Source organism: Triplophysa rosa, linkage group LG5 (assembly GCF_024868665.1).
Source record: "Triplophysa rosa linkage group LG5, Trosa_1v2, whole genome shotgun sequence".
NCBI lineage: Eukaryota > Metazoa > Chordata > Actinopteri > Cypriniformes > Nemacheilidae > Triplophysa > Triplophysa rosa.
Window position 1 is genome coordinate 1,025,677 of NC_079894.1, and position 16,455 is coordinate 1,042,131.

The following is a 16,455-nucleotide window of genomic DNA, read 5'->3' on the forward strand; positions in this document are numbered from 1 at the left end:
ATTGAAATAATATTCTATGCACATTCAGTGACATGATAGAGAATGACTGTCCTCCTTACATTAAAGAGAAGAAATCAGACATCTTGGTGCACTTTCCCTTCCGTCATGTTCACATTTCTTAAATATTCTTAAAAATGTAATTTATTTCAGCCTTCAGATTGTTTTGTTCAGCCAACATAACATAGTTGTGTAAAACATAGAGATGAGTTAAAACCAATGCAGACTGTCCCTTTGCACTCGCCGTAGTTCAGCCGCCCTGATCAATTCTGCAAATGAAGTGATCTGAAGGTCTGGGAAATGTTATTATTTTAATTAATTTGAAGTTACTGATTCATGTCAGAGTCTGACCAGCTAAATATACTCTACAGTACACTGAAGCGTCACTCACAGCAAATAGTTGGCTGTTGATGCTGCAGTGTATTATGGGTAATGTTTTGTTATGTCATCCTCTGTCAGGAGTGTTGCATCATTACAGGTGCTTGAGTGACGAGTTACTGTTTATGAATTCTTTAGTTTGTTCTGATAATACAAAACAAATGAAAGAACTAGGATTCGAGTTTTATTCAAGATATTTAATGACATCTTTTATTAATGAGGTTTAAACAAAAAAGCTGTGTGTTAATAAAACAAAAATAGCTTGACTAGATCTGTGTTAACAATTGACCAGGTGTGACTAATAAAAGAGAGTGCTGCAGCTTTATTTAATGTTTTGTCATCCTTCGTTGTGTGGTTTTTTTTTGTTTGTGTAATGAACTCAACTGTCGATTGTAGAGACTAGAGAATTTTGTCAACTTTACTTAAATTAGTTGTGTAAAAGTAACTAAATTGTTGTTTATTGAGATGAACAAGTTGAAAAAATTGGCCGTTATGTTTAAAAATAAATTGTGTGGAACCGCATTTTTTTTTAAAGTAAATCCGACGAAACAATTTTTTGTGTTTGACATTCATTTACAAAATGCAAATTTCTATTGTTAAAATGTGTTAAAAACATACAATTTAAGTGATATTTCACCCATAAAGGAAACATCTGTCATCATTTACGGACCCTCTTGTCGTTCAAACCTGTATGTCTTCCGCAGAACACAAAAGATATTTCGAAGCCGTAACCGTGTAAATGACTCAGGGTGTTTGGTAAGCTAGCCTATGGGCTGTATGTTGGCAGATGGACACGGACAGATCTAAACGTGATACTGCTCATTTCTTCCTTGTGTTTTCAGGTGAAAGGTTTATTAATGATATGGTAATGTCTCAGCATGTTTGCCATGACTTGTTGAGATGAATCAGCATCAACTTTACCTTGCCTGACTTTTCTTGGAATTTGTTTTGTAATTGGGTCTGAAACACTTCATCAATTTTAATAATCAAATAATTATAACAAAATTACCATTATGATGACATTTATGTCTCTGATTTATTTACCAAACGTGAATGAATAAAAAGTTGCTACAGTAGTCATCTCTGTCTTTGAGACATTTTCGTCCTGATTATTAGTTAATATTATATTATATTATTAACAGATTGAAGATGATATGAGATCTTGTTCATGTTTGTTAAAGGGATAGTTCACCCAAAAATGAAAATTTCTCACCCAAGTTGTTCCAAACCTGTATACATTTCTTTGTTCTGATGAACACAGAGAAGATATTTGGATGAATGTTAGCAACATTTCTGGGACATCATTGACTACCATAGTAGGAAAAATTAAAATGGTATCAAAGGTGCCCCAGAACGGTTTGCTTTCCTAAATTCCTCAAAATATCTTCTTTTGTGTTCAACTGAACAAAAAAATGAAACAAAGTTTTTTCCTACTATGGTAGTGAAATGAAATGTCTGTTGCTAACGCTTTTCCAAATATCTTTATTTGTGTTCGACCAAACAAAGAAATTATTACAGGTTTAGAACAACTTGATGTAAATGAAGACAGAATTTTCTTTTTGGGTGGAGTATCCCTTTAAAGGCGGGGTAACCGGTTTCCCGAATTACGCTTTAGACAACTGAGTCGGGCCGAGTACCAAAACAACCTTGTAGCCAATCAGCAGTAAGCTGCACAGTGCACAGGACGGACATTAGCCGAGCGCTCACGAAAGCGAAAGATGGGGGTAGGGGTGTGTTTGTTTTGGTGATCGGTCACCCCGCCTTTAAGCTGAACCTCTTTACCACTTCAGGGAGCTTCATGTCTCTCTGTTGAAAGAGTAAACCTTTATGTACACTAAAGACATCTATAATACTCCTTTGATGTACACTCTTTAAAAGGTTCTTCGAAGCCATAGAAGAACCTTTAACATCCGAAGAACCTTTCTGGTTTACAAAAAAAAGGTTCTTCAGATTATAACAAAGTAAGAAAGAGATGGTTCTTTAAAGAACCTTTGGCTAAATGGTTCTTTGTTGAACCAAAAATGGTTCTTCTATGGCATTTAGTGACATTAAAACATGACACGTATCTGTTACCATAATTTCCGGGTTGAAGTGGGAATTATCGAATTTCAGAGCATTAGTCTGTTTTGAACTAGCAAGAAAATGAGCCACATAGAGTTTCAGTTGTATGTTGTTGACCGATGGCTTGAAATGTGAATCTCAACTAATTGAAATGTCATGGATCACGAAACGATTCCAAGATTTAATCTTGGTAATAAGAGTGAGGCATCATATGTTCAGAGGTCATTGCTCTTATCAGTGACAACGGTGTTGTTGTTACACCAAATATTATCACTCTATAACATCACTTGAGAGAAGCTGCAGTCATATTAAGCTGACAAATAAACTCAACTCTTGAAGTTCTGTGTTTTTGAAGATTTTTTTCAATGGTTTGGAAGTACTGTACATTGTTCCTATTAACTGTTGATAAGCTTGCAATGTCATTGACATTTGCCACATACAAAACCACCATGTTATCACCAAGCTCAGGGTTGGGTGTGCCTTGCTCATATTGCGTAATGTGAATTATTTTTGCGATGAAGATAACTGTGTTATTACCTCACTAAGGTCAACCTCAAGCTCTACGTGTAGGCCAACAATCATTCGATTTGGCCAGATGCTAAATGACAAAGTGTTTTGGTAGAATACAAAACTACACTTCGCATCTACATTTGTCTGCTTATAGGTGGTTTGCAGTTGTACCTTAACCATCGGCGGTTGAAATGTCTGAACTTGTACACGAACAATGTTGAACAGATTTCCTTCAAAATCTTGAATATAAATCTTTACTGGAAGAGTGTCCGTACAACCTACGTTATCTTTACATCATACAAGAAATGAACAGAATATTGCGAAAGTGTTAGGCAACGGTGTGCTCTTCATATATAAAGCATCAAGAGCATCGGTCATGTCGTCAGGTTTCTGTCAGACAAAATAATGGGGTGGAGAGAGAAACTCTTGCTTGGTTCTTTCTTTGTGTCTATCTGCATGTCTCCGCGGATCAAATGTGGTAAGATTAACACGGCTTTGATTTGATATCAGGAGAAAAAGACTGAATGACAAACCACGAGAGTGCTTTGATGTTTTGACCGTAATTTAGGTCCTGTGAATGCAGTCGAAGTCTCAGGTTTGAATGGTGAAAATTCAACTCCCTTTGTGGTGGGTTTCACAGACACACATTTGAAATTTTGTGAACATATGACGTATAGTGTCACAATGTAATTGGCAAATAGGTCTATTTAAGTCGGTATACACTTAAATGATTAATGAAGTATCAAAATGTTGACATCTCATTGGAACATTACCTGTCACACTTGCAGTATATTTAAGTCCAAAACGGACGGATTTTCAGTGTGAACAAATTCACTGATTTTATTTTCAGGCACTGAAGAATCTTCTATTAAGAAAAGAAAGAGCTGTTGAGGTAAGACTTTCGGAAGGAGACTTTTGGTTTTGGAAGCCATTACATGCCAATTTATATGCATTAATCTAACGTACCTAAATGACACACTAACACATTTTAATCTCTTTCATTTTCTATCAGTCAACAACTAAGGACTGTTCAGGTATGTGTGTTATGTATGTTAAGTACTGTATGTTACGCAAAAAATGGCAAATTGAGCTGATCAGGGTTAAGGAGAGTCATAGAAGACGGTCTATTCTTATATAATTTGGAATGATTTCGTTTACAGTTATTTATTGTTTAACATGTACTGTAATTGTAAATACATAATCCTTTGAATATGTAAAACATGTTAAATGAGTACCTCAGAGTTAACTGCCTTTCAATTCTTTGCAAAACGTCTTTGGAAATTTTGGGGTATAGTTCCAGCTTAGTCCGCTGGAGAGCAGTTTGGTAGTTCATAAAAGCAGACCGATTTTAGATGAGTAAATAATAACAAAATTGTGGGGCAATTTGACAGTCTTTAACCAATCTCAGATGCATGATTAGATATATACATGATGTTTTACTACAGGGTAAATGAACCACAACATGACCAGAAAGTGTTATTCTTTTCTGATGAAGAACTGTAAAACTTAAAAAACTGGTTCAACTTTAAAAAAATAAGTTACCTGGTTGCTTTAAAATTTTGAGTTCATTCAACTTAAAAATATCAGTCAACTCAACGAGTTTAGTCCATTCACTGAGAAATTCCTTGAGTTAACTAATATTTTTAAGTTGAATTAACTCAAAATTTTAAGGCAACCATTTTTAAGTTGAACCAACAAAAACCAACAAATATTTTTTACAGTGCTTTGTTCAGCCGTTATATTAACTTTTTAGACCTCCAAAAAGATCTTGAAGAGATGAAGATTAAATGTAAGGATTCTTTCAAAATAGCAAAGGACAATATTGATGGTAAGTCTCCCCACCATATCACATGTGTTCTGGTTTTTCTGCTCATGTGACACATTTTGGACTCATCCTTTATCATAATGTTTCGATTTGCAGGTCTCAAAACTCAACTAGATGATCTCTTTAAACAACTTGATCCTGCCAATAGCCCAGCCAAGGATGGTATGTAGAAAGTGATCTTGATGAACACAGCTGAGATGATCAAATGATTATCAGTATTCATTGGGAATATTTGTGAGATTTGTGAAGTGTATAATCTCACTTGTGATATCATTCAAATCTGGTATTTTTTGCAAAGTGTCCTGATCCAAAATGAATTACCAACAGATTTGACCAATGATTCATGTTTTTCCCGCACAGTTTTAGTCATGTTGCAGAAGATCATTGACTTACAAGAGCTGGATGTGATACTAAACACAGAGAGAGACGGCACAAAGACCGCAAGTGCGTTCCAACACTTCTATTAACCACATATTCACGTATACAATTTTTTTTAGCACTAGTTACGAAACAGGGATCCAGACTTTTATAAAACTTTCCGAAACAAGTTGGAGTGCTGGGGGAGTGTATCGAGCACAGAAATATTACGTCATACGTCCAACTCGTTTTTTAACAAGTTGACCATGTTAAGCATGAGAAGCCAGCACGTTCAACCGTGTAAAGAAGTCAGAATGCATGACATAGCATGTTATCCCGCCTTTAACACAAAGAGCTGATATATTCATCACAACTGGTGGTATACTGTATGTAATGTAAAATCTTATATTGAGTCGGTTACATAACGTATACTATTTTATATTCAAAAGAGCTGGAAGCACGCCAAAGGGAATCAGAAAAAGACCCCGTGGATATGAAGAAAGAATATTCAAGAAATGTTGAAATTTTCAAGCGTGCAGCAGGTACAGTGGACACACCCTGATGCGTGGAGCAATACCACATTGACTTTGTGTTTTGAGCCCACTTGCTCAATCTGTTGACCAGAGCTTTTTCTGATGTAGGTTTGAAGATAAGCACTGAGCCGTTAAAAAACAACATGGCGACATCAACCCTTCTTAATGGTAATGCTACTGTTAATCATCAGTGAATACATTGAATTTATAAAACTGAACTGCGTTTGTATTTAATTCACAGAATTGAAAAAATACCTGGAAGACAAGATCAAGCAACCAGGCGAGCAAGATGGGATGTCAAAGCAGGGTGAGCTTAAGAAACATACACAAGAAATACTTATATGATGGATACCGATGTTGAAAATACGTCCAGCTGATTTTTTTCCGAAATAACACAATTTAAACATTTGCTTGTTAGTGCTGCAGATAGTTAGAATGCAGATTGCGGCGATGGACCTCATGAACCAAATCTCTGAGAAATACAAGAGACAAACACAGATTGATGGTGAGCTACAAAATTCTCATCCTGAAGCCAGTGTAGTAAAACACATCCCAATACTTTACTTCATCTGGATCACATTTTATCTGTGTGCTGGTTTCTTTTCTCTCAAATGACATGTGATATACTGTATGTGTTTGACAGTAATAAACACCAAACTTCAGGACACAAATGACCTCCTAAAAGACCTGAAAGAGGAGAGAGGAGATGCCAAAGAAGAAACCGCGAAATACGGTATTTTCAGCCTCAGTTCTATACAGTATGCAAAGCATTTCTCTGTGACATGACAGATAACAGGTTGCTTATTATTCTTCGCATTTCCTGTTGTGAATTCACAGACAAACACATTGCAGCAGCGGAGACAGAAATAAGGGACCTGAATGCTGAGATGTCCGCTCTTAAACAAACACTTCTACAACTTGATGGTGCTTAAACTGAAACTATAATCAAGCATTATTTATTTGGATTTAGTGTGAATGTATCCGTCATCTTGTCACTGTTTTTACAGGTCAAATAAAGGAAGCTAATGCAAGAAAACAAGAAATAATGGACAATATTGCCAAATTGAAGGGAAAGGACGAGCTGAGTATGTTTCTCAGGAATCGTAGACACTGTGTTATTTGTTCCTCATCAGCACTGGTTTATATGATATTTGTATTATTAATGTATCATACTGGTAACACATTAAGGTTCCCTTCATAAAGCATTTATAAATGTGTTCATTAATGATTAATAAGTCATTTACAAATGCATTATAAAGCAGTTATAACTGCATGAACAAAAAGGGCAGTTAAAAGGGTGAGTTAACAATGACGTATTTTGTTAGAATCCCTTTTTATTCACGCAGTTATAACTGCTTTATAATGCATTTGTAAATGAATTATTAACCATTAATAAACACATTTACAAATGCTTTATAAAGGGAACCTTAATGGAACGTGTTACCATTATACTGTTTATATTTTGCTATTTTAGTTTCAAGAATTCTTACACTCCAGTTCGAATGTATGGAGGCAGTAATAAGCGCGCAGGGACAAATGAAAGCACATGAATTTCAAATAACCGGTGAGATTGTGAACGGTTCATTGTAGATCTTTTATTTTAGAGGGGATTTGTGTGACTCTGGGTTTTGTTTTGTCAGATCTCCAGGCACAGCTCGAAAAGAAAGAGGAGAGAAACACATATCTCCAGGCTGACAATTACAGTAAGATGAGCGTATGTTTATTTGGTGACTAACAGTTAGCTATTACAGTTGTTGCATGCCCTGGTGGTTTCCTACGTGACACGACAGGCATAAAAAAACCCATTTAAGTTATTTTTACATATTTTTTTACTTATTTACCCAGATTTACGCAAACAGCTGTCTGATCGGAAACAGGAATGCACAGACATGATGGAGATGTACATGAGTGAGACACTTTACTGTCTTCAAGCTCCAGCAAACACAATGATGCAAGAAGTGACCTGCGAATGCTGCGAATACATCAAATGTTAATTCGAATTAAAGGTCTTTTATTATGTATTTATTTATTGCCTTATTTTTCAGAAATTGAGACTGATCTGACAGCTCAGATAAGCCAGATGTCTGATTCAACCTCAAAAAACAGTTGAGTGTGATAACAAGTAAAATATCGAATAGCATTTTAGCATCTGTTATTTTCATAATCTAAATGGAAACATTTGTTTTTCACAGCTCTCCGGATTATTTCACTGGGCATGGAAATAGACCAAATAAAGAAACAAATCAACGCAGTTTCATCTAACGACAGTATGTCTCGCTCTGATTTTTCTTGTTTTTATGTTTTTTCAAAAGCTCACACCATTGATGTAGCCGTTAGCATTGTCAAACGTCATAAAAGAAAACGTCATTAAAAGTTTAAATAGTTTCCAAAACATACATTATTGTACATATCCTGAAATGTCGTTTTTTTATAGATTTGAAAGAAAAACTGGATAGAAAAATCAAAGAGCAAAACGAGATAAAGGAGGAGCTTAAGAAAACTCAACGCAGCTCTGACAAAAGTGTGGTCCTGTTTATTTTCTCTGACATAAGGCTCGGCTCATGTCTACCGATGCACATTTAAGCATTCATGTCGTTGTCTCCGTCTCTCAGTTTTACAGGTGATATCACAGATGGAGGACATTTGGAGACTACAGAGTGACGATCCAGATGATTTTAATCAAATCAGTGGTGAGTATTGGTTGCATGTAACATGCATACGAGATGCTGATGAAGGACGTTTACATTTCTTCTTCTTTCAGGCCTGCAGAAGATTCTGCTGAACTTGATCGCAGAATTAGATGACGATTCTACAAAATCCAGTAAGTAGTTATTGTTTCTCTGATTACGCAGTGTAACACATGTTTGTTTCTGCCGACCTTTTTATGATTCTGTGGCGCAAATAAACAAAAACTGTACGAATTTTCACATATTATTTTAAAAAAAATCAAATTATCACTGTTAGAAAATTAAAGAAATTTCTGTAGCATGAAGCGATGTTGGGTGACTACGTCTGGAAGTTCGTAAAAGACAAAAAACATCAAATGTACACTTCTGATGTCTTGACTCATTTTTAGTAACTGTTATGTAAAACTCAGTGTTATACCAGTACCTTGTCATTTCTGCGTACGAGTAATAATACCCAAATGTATAAATGTGTGTAGTATGTAGTTTTTTTTTCTGAGCACCGTCGATGGTAAAAAAAACTATGTGATTTTCGTATTCAGCACATTAAACTTCATAAAGAAGAAAAATTATTAAAAAAATAATTTACATTGTGTTATTATAGACTGATGTGCAGTTACTGTATATTCATCATTACAAGAGTTTGACTTTTTTGTGCACTGTTAAGTAAATAAAACAATGTAATACTGTATTTATGAGTACCATACTTGCTCAAATCAGTTCCTCTTTTTTCATATTTTTAACAGATATATAATTTGTTTACATATTTTCATTGATTTATTTTGGAGAACAATATAGTCTATGAATTCGATGGATCTGATGATATATTAAGCAGTTAATATGAGCCATTATCTTGTCAGTGCTGAAAATCATGGCCCTTCAGTCGGATGTAACCTGGATAAGAGAAATGCTGAAGACTGTGACTAACCAGGCTGAGATGCAGAAAACTGGTTTGTGTCAGACAGTGGCTTCTTTTATAAATGATGAATACATGAATTGCACACATGGAACGATTGTGAGCAGCCGATTTGGAACGTTGTTTTGAGTACACTTTCCACCTTTTCTGACAGATCTTCAAAGGAAACTCAAAAACATGGAGAATTTGCTGAATGAGAAAATGAAAGAACTGGCGGCTGCAACCAGCGACAGCAGTCAGCTTGGTAAGTGAAAACGTGTCCTTGAACGTATTTTTGAGTCTGAACTAATGCATGAAAAATACTTGATTTGCAGAAAAAGAAATTGCTGCACTGAAGAAAAAAGTGTCGACGCTGGAAATCCAGATAGATGAGGCAGAAAAGATGGCAAAGCAGCAGAAAAAAGGTTTCGGTCACGTTTCATCTGTGTTTCGTCCACGTCCAGATCAAAGGATCGTGGGCCACCCAAACTCAACCCATGTACCTTTGTCTCCGTCACAGAACTTGAAGAACAACTAAAACAGCATGCTAAGGAATTGAACGTCGCAGCTAAAGAACTGAATGAAAAGGGTGCCAAAATAGCCCAGCAATGTGAGCGCCGAAAAGATTTTCATACTTTTGTCCAATAAGAAAACTGAGGATGATTAACGTGTGAAACGTTTTGCATTAGTGACCAGTCGGAATCTCAGAAAACTGTAGTTTACCATTTAACCTCATGTCCTCACAGTTAAGAAGATAAACAATCTGCTTGATGAAATGAAAGACATGAAGCAGCAAATGCAAGAAACGGAAGCACGGGTCAATGCCAGAATATCTGGTGAGATTCCTTCATCATTATTCACCTGTCCCTCACTTCTTTAGTGCGCATCAGCATTGTGCTGTTTTATAAACTCCCACAATACAACTCAATTCTGCCGTTCTCTCTAGGCCTTCAGGACAACCTAATGAAGAAAGAGGAGGAGAACGCCCGAATCCGAGAAGAGAATAAAAGTAACACGACACACACTGTATGAAATACAGAGCCTTTGTGATGATCGTCTCATTCATCAACCATCTGTTTTGCTGTCTAGAGTTGAAGCAAGATCTTAAAAAGACGGCAGAATGCCCTGAACTCAAAGCACAGTATGAGAGTAAGTTTTGTGGTAATCTGTCTGTCCAAACTCATAACACTGGATCAGTTGTGAAAGAGGGTTTTTGGTGTTTGTTTCTTACAGAAACGCAGGCCGAATATAACGAAACCGTGTCTAAATTGAGCAGTACAATCCTTCAGAAAGGTGAGATGCTGGTAACTGAATCATGGGTAGAATTCAACAATAGACAACATGTCTATAATTACACAAGTCAATTGATTTTCAATTTCAATTTGAAATTGAAGTGTGCTTTATTGGCATGACAAAATGTACATTGGTATTGCCAAAGCATTTGCAGCTGGGCTGCGTACAAATAGTGCAAGTAAGTATACAAACGAAAAGAAATAATTATAGTAATCAAATAAAATGAAATGTATGTAATGAAACTTAAAGTGTTTTTCTCTCTCTGTTGTTTTCTCAGTTTTTATCATTAAAAATCTCATCGATGAAGTGGAGTATCTGGACAAGAAACTCACAGAAGGAACGGCAGATAGCGAAGGTGCAGTTTATTGATTTTGCACTTTGCAGCGTTTATCCATTAAGTTGCATTTTGCTTGATGTAAACATAAAATAAATCAGAACGTATGTGCTCTCCTTAATGTGCGTTCATGGTGCAATGCAAAAAATGACATTCTTACTAAGTGTCTTTGTCTTGTTTTGTAGTACAAATATCTAAACATTCTTAAATCAAAATACAATTACTTTTACAATTACAAGAAAAGTGACCTAAGATATTTTGTCTTGTTTTATGAAAAAGAATGTATGAATTAAGTAAGTTTATTGTAAAAACAAGCAAAAATGTTTTCTATGGGGTAAGAAAAATAAACTTGAATTAGGTACTTGAGAAACTTGCTTGTTTTTACCATAAACTTACTTAATTCTTACATTCTTTTTCATATATTTTTATGAAATAATATATTCATTCTTTTAATCTAAACTAAACATCTTAGGCCTCTTTTCTGGTCAAGTAATTGTATATTGATTTAAGAAGTTAAAGATATTTTCACTAAAAACAAGACAAAAATGCTTCGTAAGAATGTCATTTTTTGCCGTGCGTGTCGTCGCTTATCTGCCTGGCAAGAAATGTACAATATGATGAAAAGGCCCGTATTTACAGAACATTTTATTTCTACCACTAAGAGTTCTCCTTAATTGCAGTTAAAGGTTTTAGTGCGAATATGTAGAAGACTGGGGGTGTTGTTTTAGGATTGTTGTAATATGGCATTAGTTTCTCCTTAATGGGGACGTTAGGAGCTACTTTTAGCCTTAAGATGTTTGGTGAATACGGGCCCAGGAGCACAATGGTATTTAAGGTTGATTCAAGGTCTTATGATTATCTCAGAACTGAGAAATGAACTGGAAGAAAAGAGAAAAGAACTGGAGGAGGCAGAGCAGAAACTGAAAGCAGAGGGAGACGTCTCAGCCAAAAGTAAATATGACACTTTTTCAGAAACGGAACATTAGTCTTCTTCACCCTGTACTCATAAGAAGAAAGACCATTACTCACTCATTTAATTACTGATTCGTTCCAGCTCTAACCGTTCTTCAACTACTAACCGAGGTATGGAAACTCCAAGAGAACCCAACTGAAGAGAATTTAGCAAAGATCCGCAGTGAGTTACATCGTGTTCATTGACATGTTCTCTTTAAAGGAATCATATGACACGGATAAAACAAATATTATGGTTTGTTTTAGATGTAATGTAATGTATATACACGATTTAAGGTTTAAAACGCTGTATTTTCCACATACCGTGCATGTTTGTCTCTCCTCTTTGCTCCGCCTCTCTGAAACGCGCGGATTTTATACAGTACAAAGCTCATGGCTCTGAAAAGCGAGGTGTGCTGTGATTGGCCAGTTAACCAGTGCGTAATGATTGGTGGAATACTGCAAGCGTGTGACGGAAATGTAACGCCTCTTACCATATTTGGAACAACCACCTTACTTGCGTATACATTTGGGCGGTCTTAGTCAACTCATACCAGGAACTGATGTAGATTTGTGGGGGTGTGGCTACACGAGGTGTTTCAGGCAGGTCTGGGTGAGCGTTCGCTTTTATATAGAATGCATCTTTTATTCCCACACTTTCATTTTTGCTATTTTATGTGTCTAATACATGCGTGCACCAAAGACACAGAAAAACACGTATTCGCGCCATATGACCCCTTTAATTCCTCCTCACATCTATTGATGCACCATTAGCAAAGTTTCTCTCTTTCTTGAGATCTGGAAGCAAAACTGCAGGGTCTGTTGACTGAGTTGGAGACCTCGGGAGAGAAGGGGCTGGATCTGGGTGAGTTTAACTCTCTTGTTGACCTACAAAACATTAAAGAACCGGTAGCAATCTAAACGGCTGAAAGAACCAATGCAACTGTGTTTCCAGCCTTAATAACTAATAAACGTTTACGGTGCTTAACAGTAATTCAAGTTTTAATCTGTTTCAGCCTTGAAGATGATCTCTATAAAGGAATCAATGGCCAGACTGAAAAAGGCACAAGATAAAATGCAAGAGCAGTACACAGCGGAAATCAATGGTAGGTTACATCTTGTCTCTACTGCATCTCTGAACCATTTAAAAAGTGCTGGTCATTTATTTGAATTGCACACGAATACTAAACCTTATATTACGTTTTTGTTCAGGGCTGAAGAAGGAAATAGACGACAAGGAAAAAGAGATTGTGGTGTTGAAAGCAAACTGTGATTCGTCAGATCAGCTGAGTAAGAAGTCGAATTGCAGTGAGAGTCATTTTACACTTTTGAATTTTTCTTGTTGACAACGTGGCGTTTCTTTTGCAAACCGCTAGAGGAAAGGATAAAACAACTAGAGAAGGAGGCTACAGAAAGCAGGAACAAATCAATAAAGCTGCAAGAAGAGGCTAGAAAGAAGATCACATGTAAGTTTTACTCTTGATGTGCTATTTATAGTTCAACGGGCTTCTTTGCTAGAAGACAAATGCTTTCACAAAGAACTTCCATCAATTGCTATTTATTAACGAGGCAGGATATTTTCTCCTCTTTCAGCGATACAGGAACAACTTACAACAAAGAGCAAGCAACTTGCCAACGCTGAAAATAAACTACGAGAGACAAGCGCCAAAAATGCTGATTTGAGTAAGAAAATATCTAATGATAAGAGCCATCCATTCCTGAAGATCCAACAAATGTTACAGAACAAATTCTTTGTTTCAGTCAAGAGGCTGAACGAACTGAAAGAAGACTTGAAGAAAATCACAGAGGAGAAAAACGATTCGCTTAAGAAAGCACAAGATGAAATCTCTGGTATGAACATTATCAGAAGACCAAATAACAAATGTATTACCACTATTGAAAATCTTTACCTACCAGAGTTGAATCTCTGACCATTGTGAATACAAATGTATCTAGTCCTCATAACAACGGTGTCAAAACTGTGTTTCGTGCACTTTATCAGAATTAAACAAGCTGTTGGAAGATCAAAGAAAGGAGATTATTAAACAGGACGTGAAACTGAGAGAGAAGGACAAAACCATTTCTACAGTGCAAAGAGAACGGGATCATGTGAAGGATGAGCTTGAGAAACAGAAGAAGAAAAGCAATGGTTAGCAATAATCTTCTGTACTGCCAGAAGAAGACGTGACATGCGTTTAGTTCAAACTGTTAATCATATTCACTATACGTGAGAATCGTTTGTGATGCTGAAGATCACAAACGTGCGTCTTACTAGATATTGCTTTGATATTTGCTTCTCAGAGCTCGAGACGCAGTTGAAAACCAAGGAGCAGCAACTTGCAAATACTGAAGGCGTCCTAAAGAAGATGAAAGATGAAAACGATGCTTTAAGTAATAAACGTTACAAACGGGACTGACACTCACACAATCTGAAAACATAGTGTAAAGCCAGATATGCAATTTTAGTGATGTCAGCTGTTGCGTTTTGTTTCAGTACTGAAGCTGGACGAACTGAATGAAGCCTTTAAAAACCTTACAAACAAGAAAAACAACTTGCAGGAACACATCTCTGGTATAACTATACTGTCAAAAACAATTCACAAATTCATTATCAATGCTATGTTGTGATATTATTAATAATGTGCTTTATAGTTTCAACCATTTTTAATTAAGTCCATTCATTTTAATGTTCCTAATACCTAAAATATGTTGGTTTCTCACTTGTATTTTTGTCCTGTTTTTAGAGTTAAATAAGAAACTGAAAAGACGAGAAGAAGATCTCGTTGAGAAGGAACGCAGACTTAAAGAGAAGGATGAAGACGTGTCTACATTGCAAAAGGAACGTGATGATTCAAAGGCTGAGCTTGAAAAAGAGAAAAATAAATACAACAGTGAGTAGAATGCAGTATTATTTGGTAGAGTTAAAAAACAACGACAGATATTTTAACCTGATCTCACGGGAATACGTAACAATGTTACGAGGTGGCTTATTCATAGTGATGCGTACGTCGAGAATCGTACAAAAACGTACGATTATTAGAAAAAAGCAATACTGAAGCCCCGCCCCTAACCCTAACGTCACTGGCGCGAAATCAAGTCGTACTAAAATTGCCAAATTAGCTACATTGTAAAATAGTTACGTTTTTGCTGTGAGATTGTGTGGGATATTTAGTCTGGTACCAATAACTTAAAATAACAAAATAACTTATTTTTAATATAATGATGAATTAAAATATTAATTTTAACTTTTTTTTACGTATTTTTCAAGTCAATGCATCTGTACAGGAATTATTCTGCCTCTTTGCATTAACATGTTATATTTGCACTTTTTATAGATGCAATCAATGAGAATGAGAATCTTCGAGAAAAACTAACTGAAACTAAAGCGGAAGTGGAGAAACTTCAGAGTGAGATTTTTTTCTTTTCTTTTTTAAGAGAATCAAATATTGTTAGCTGTATTTCTATCACAACTAACGGTATATTCTGTTCCTTTTTTCTAACGATATTTAGAAATCGTAAAAGAACAAGAAAAACCCAAGCCTGGTTAGTCAATGTTCTCTCAAAAAAAGCATTCTGCTACAGTATGGCCTGTGAAAAACTGAAATATTTCTGTGTGTGCCCACTGTGTCAGAATGGCCGAGGTTAGACCGGAAAACCGCACACCGCAGACTCGTCCTGTCAGAGGATGAAAGAGAGGCACGTACCTCCCTACAGCCGCAGCCCGTCCCCAACAACCCCGAGCGGTACGACACGGCCATTGCAGCTGTGGGACGGGATGGATATGACAGTGGAAGGCATTACTGGGAAGTAGAGGTGGCTGGAAGAAACTGTTATGTCGTGGGGGTGGCCAGGGCATCAGCTCAGAGAAAGGGTCTTATACATTATAGTCCTCGAGGTGGCTATTGGGTTATTCTAAAGAAAAGAGATGGTACACATGTTGCCCTTGCAGATACACCGGTTTTGCTTGAAATGGCCAAGACAACTAAAATCGGGGTCTTGGTGGATTTTAACAGTAAAGTGATAACTTTTTATGATGCAGTCAAGAAGCGTTCGGTCTGTCAGTTTACACGCATCGAGTTTCTGGAAACTCTCTATCCATATATTGAGACATGCAGTGACTCTGATATCAATGACCCGCCTTTGATCTTAAAGAAAGCTCAATCCACTGATTGGATCACGCAGTGATGACAAAAAGTCGATACAAAGAACATGCATTTATCTCCTTTAATGTTTTGACTTGTGACTACTCATTGCTTGCTCGAATGTCTTTGCTTTGAAATTTTTATATATTTCTGTGAATCGTTGAAGGGTTCACCCTATATAGGGCCGTCAGATTTTCACTACATGATTGTCGTGGCCAACATAATTCACACCAACTATATTATTGCACTGTCTATCGTTTTGTTTTTTGAAGAAATAAATAATGCTATCAGTCAAATGCATACTTAATTTGGTTACTTTTGTGTGTGTTTTGGCCATTAAACTTAAAATATGTGTACACAAGCAAGTTTGTAACCATTGTGGTTTATCTAGGCAAAACTTTACGTGGGTGCTGGATTATCTCTCTCTAAAATTTGCATAATTAAAAAAACCACGATTACAGTTATTGTTAATACCGGCATATTGTCACATCCCAG

At 36.3% G+C, this 16,455-nt stretch overlaps 1 protein-coding gene across 2 annotated transcripts; it reads left to right on the forward strand.

Moving 5' to 3' along the window:
- Window positions 1–1,863: 1,863 nt before the first annotated feature.
- On the forward strand, window positions 1,864–16,256 carry si:ch211-14a17.10 (myosin-4). 2 transcript variants are annotated; one of them, XM_057333597.1, is made up of 46 exons: window positions 1,864–3,424; window positions 3,515–3,573; window positions 3,797–3,838; window positions 3,959–3,980; window positions 4,700–4,774; window positions 4,868–4,933; window positions 5,132–5,215; window positions 5,578–5,670; window positions 5,770–5,829; window positions 5,903–5,968; window positions 6,080–6,166; window positions 6,305–6,394; window positions 6,499–6,585; window positions 6,669–6,746; window positions 7,136–7,225; window positions 7,302–7,364; window positions 7,507–7,569; window positions 7,707–7,766; window positions 7,854–7,928; window positions 8,096–8,182; window positions 8,274–8,351; window positions 8,423–8,482; window positions 9,206–9,295; window positions 9,416–9,505; window positions 9,576–9,665; window positions 9,761–9,850; window positions 9,987–10,076; window positions 10,187–10,249; window positions 10,330–10,389; window positions 10,474–10,533; window positions 10,811–10,888; window positions 11,732–11,818; window positions 11,922–12,002; window positions 12,615–12,683; window positions 12,835–12,924; window positions 13,031–13,108; window positions 13,195–13,284; window positions 13,412–13,501; window positions 13,580–13,669; window positions 13,821–13,967; window positions 14,120–14,209; window positions 14,313–14,390; window positions 14,563–14,709; window positions 15,154–15,225; window positions 15,329–15,361; window positions 15,450–16,256. In XM_057333597.1, the coding sequence occupies exons 1-46, from the start codon at window positions 3,352–3,354 to the stop codon at window positions 16,001–16,003; spliced, it is 4,065 nt and encodes a 1,354-aa protein (XP_057189580.1). In that variant the 5' UTR covers window positions 1,864–3,351; the 3' UTR covers window positions 16,004–16,256. The 2 variants fall into 2 exon arrangements, with proteins under 2 accessions (XP_057189580.1, XP_057189581.1); XM_057333598.1 differs by having other exon boundaries at window positions 1,865–3,424; window positions 4,668–4,774.
- Window positions 16,257–16,455: the final 199 nt, after the last annotated feature.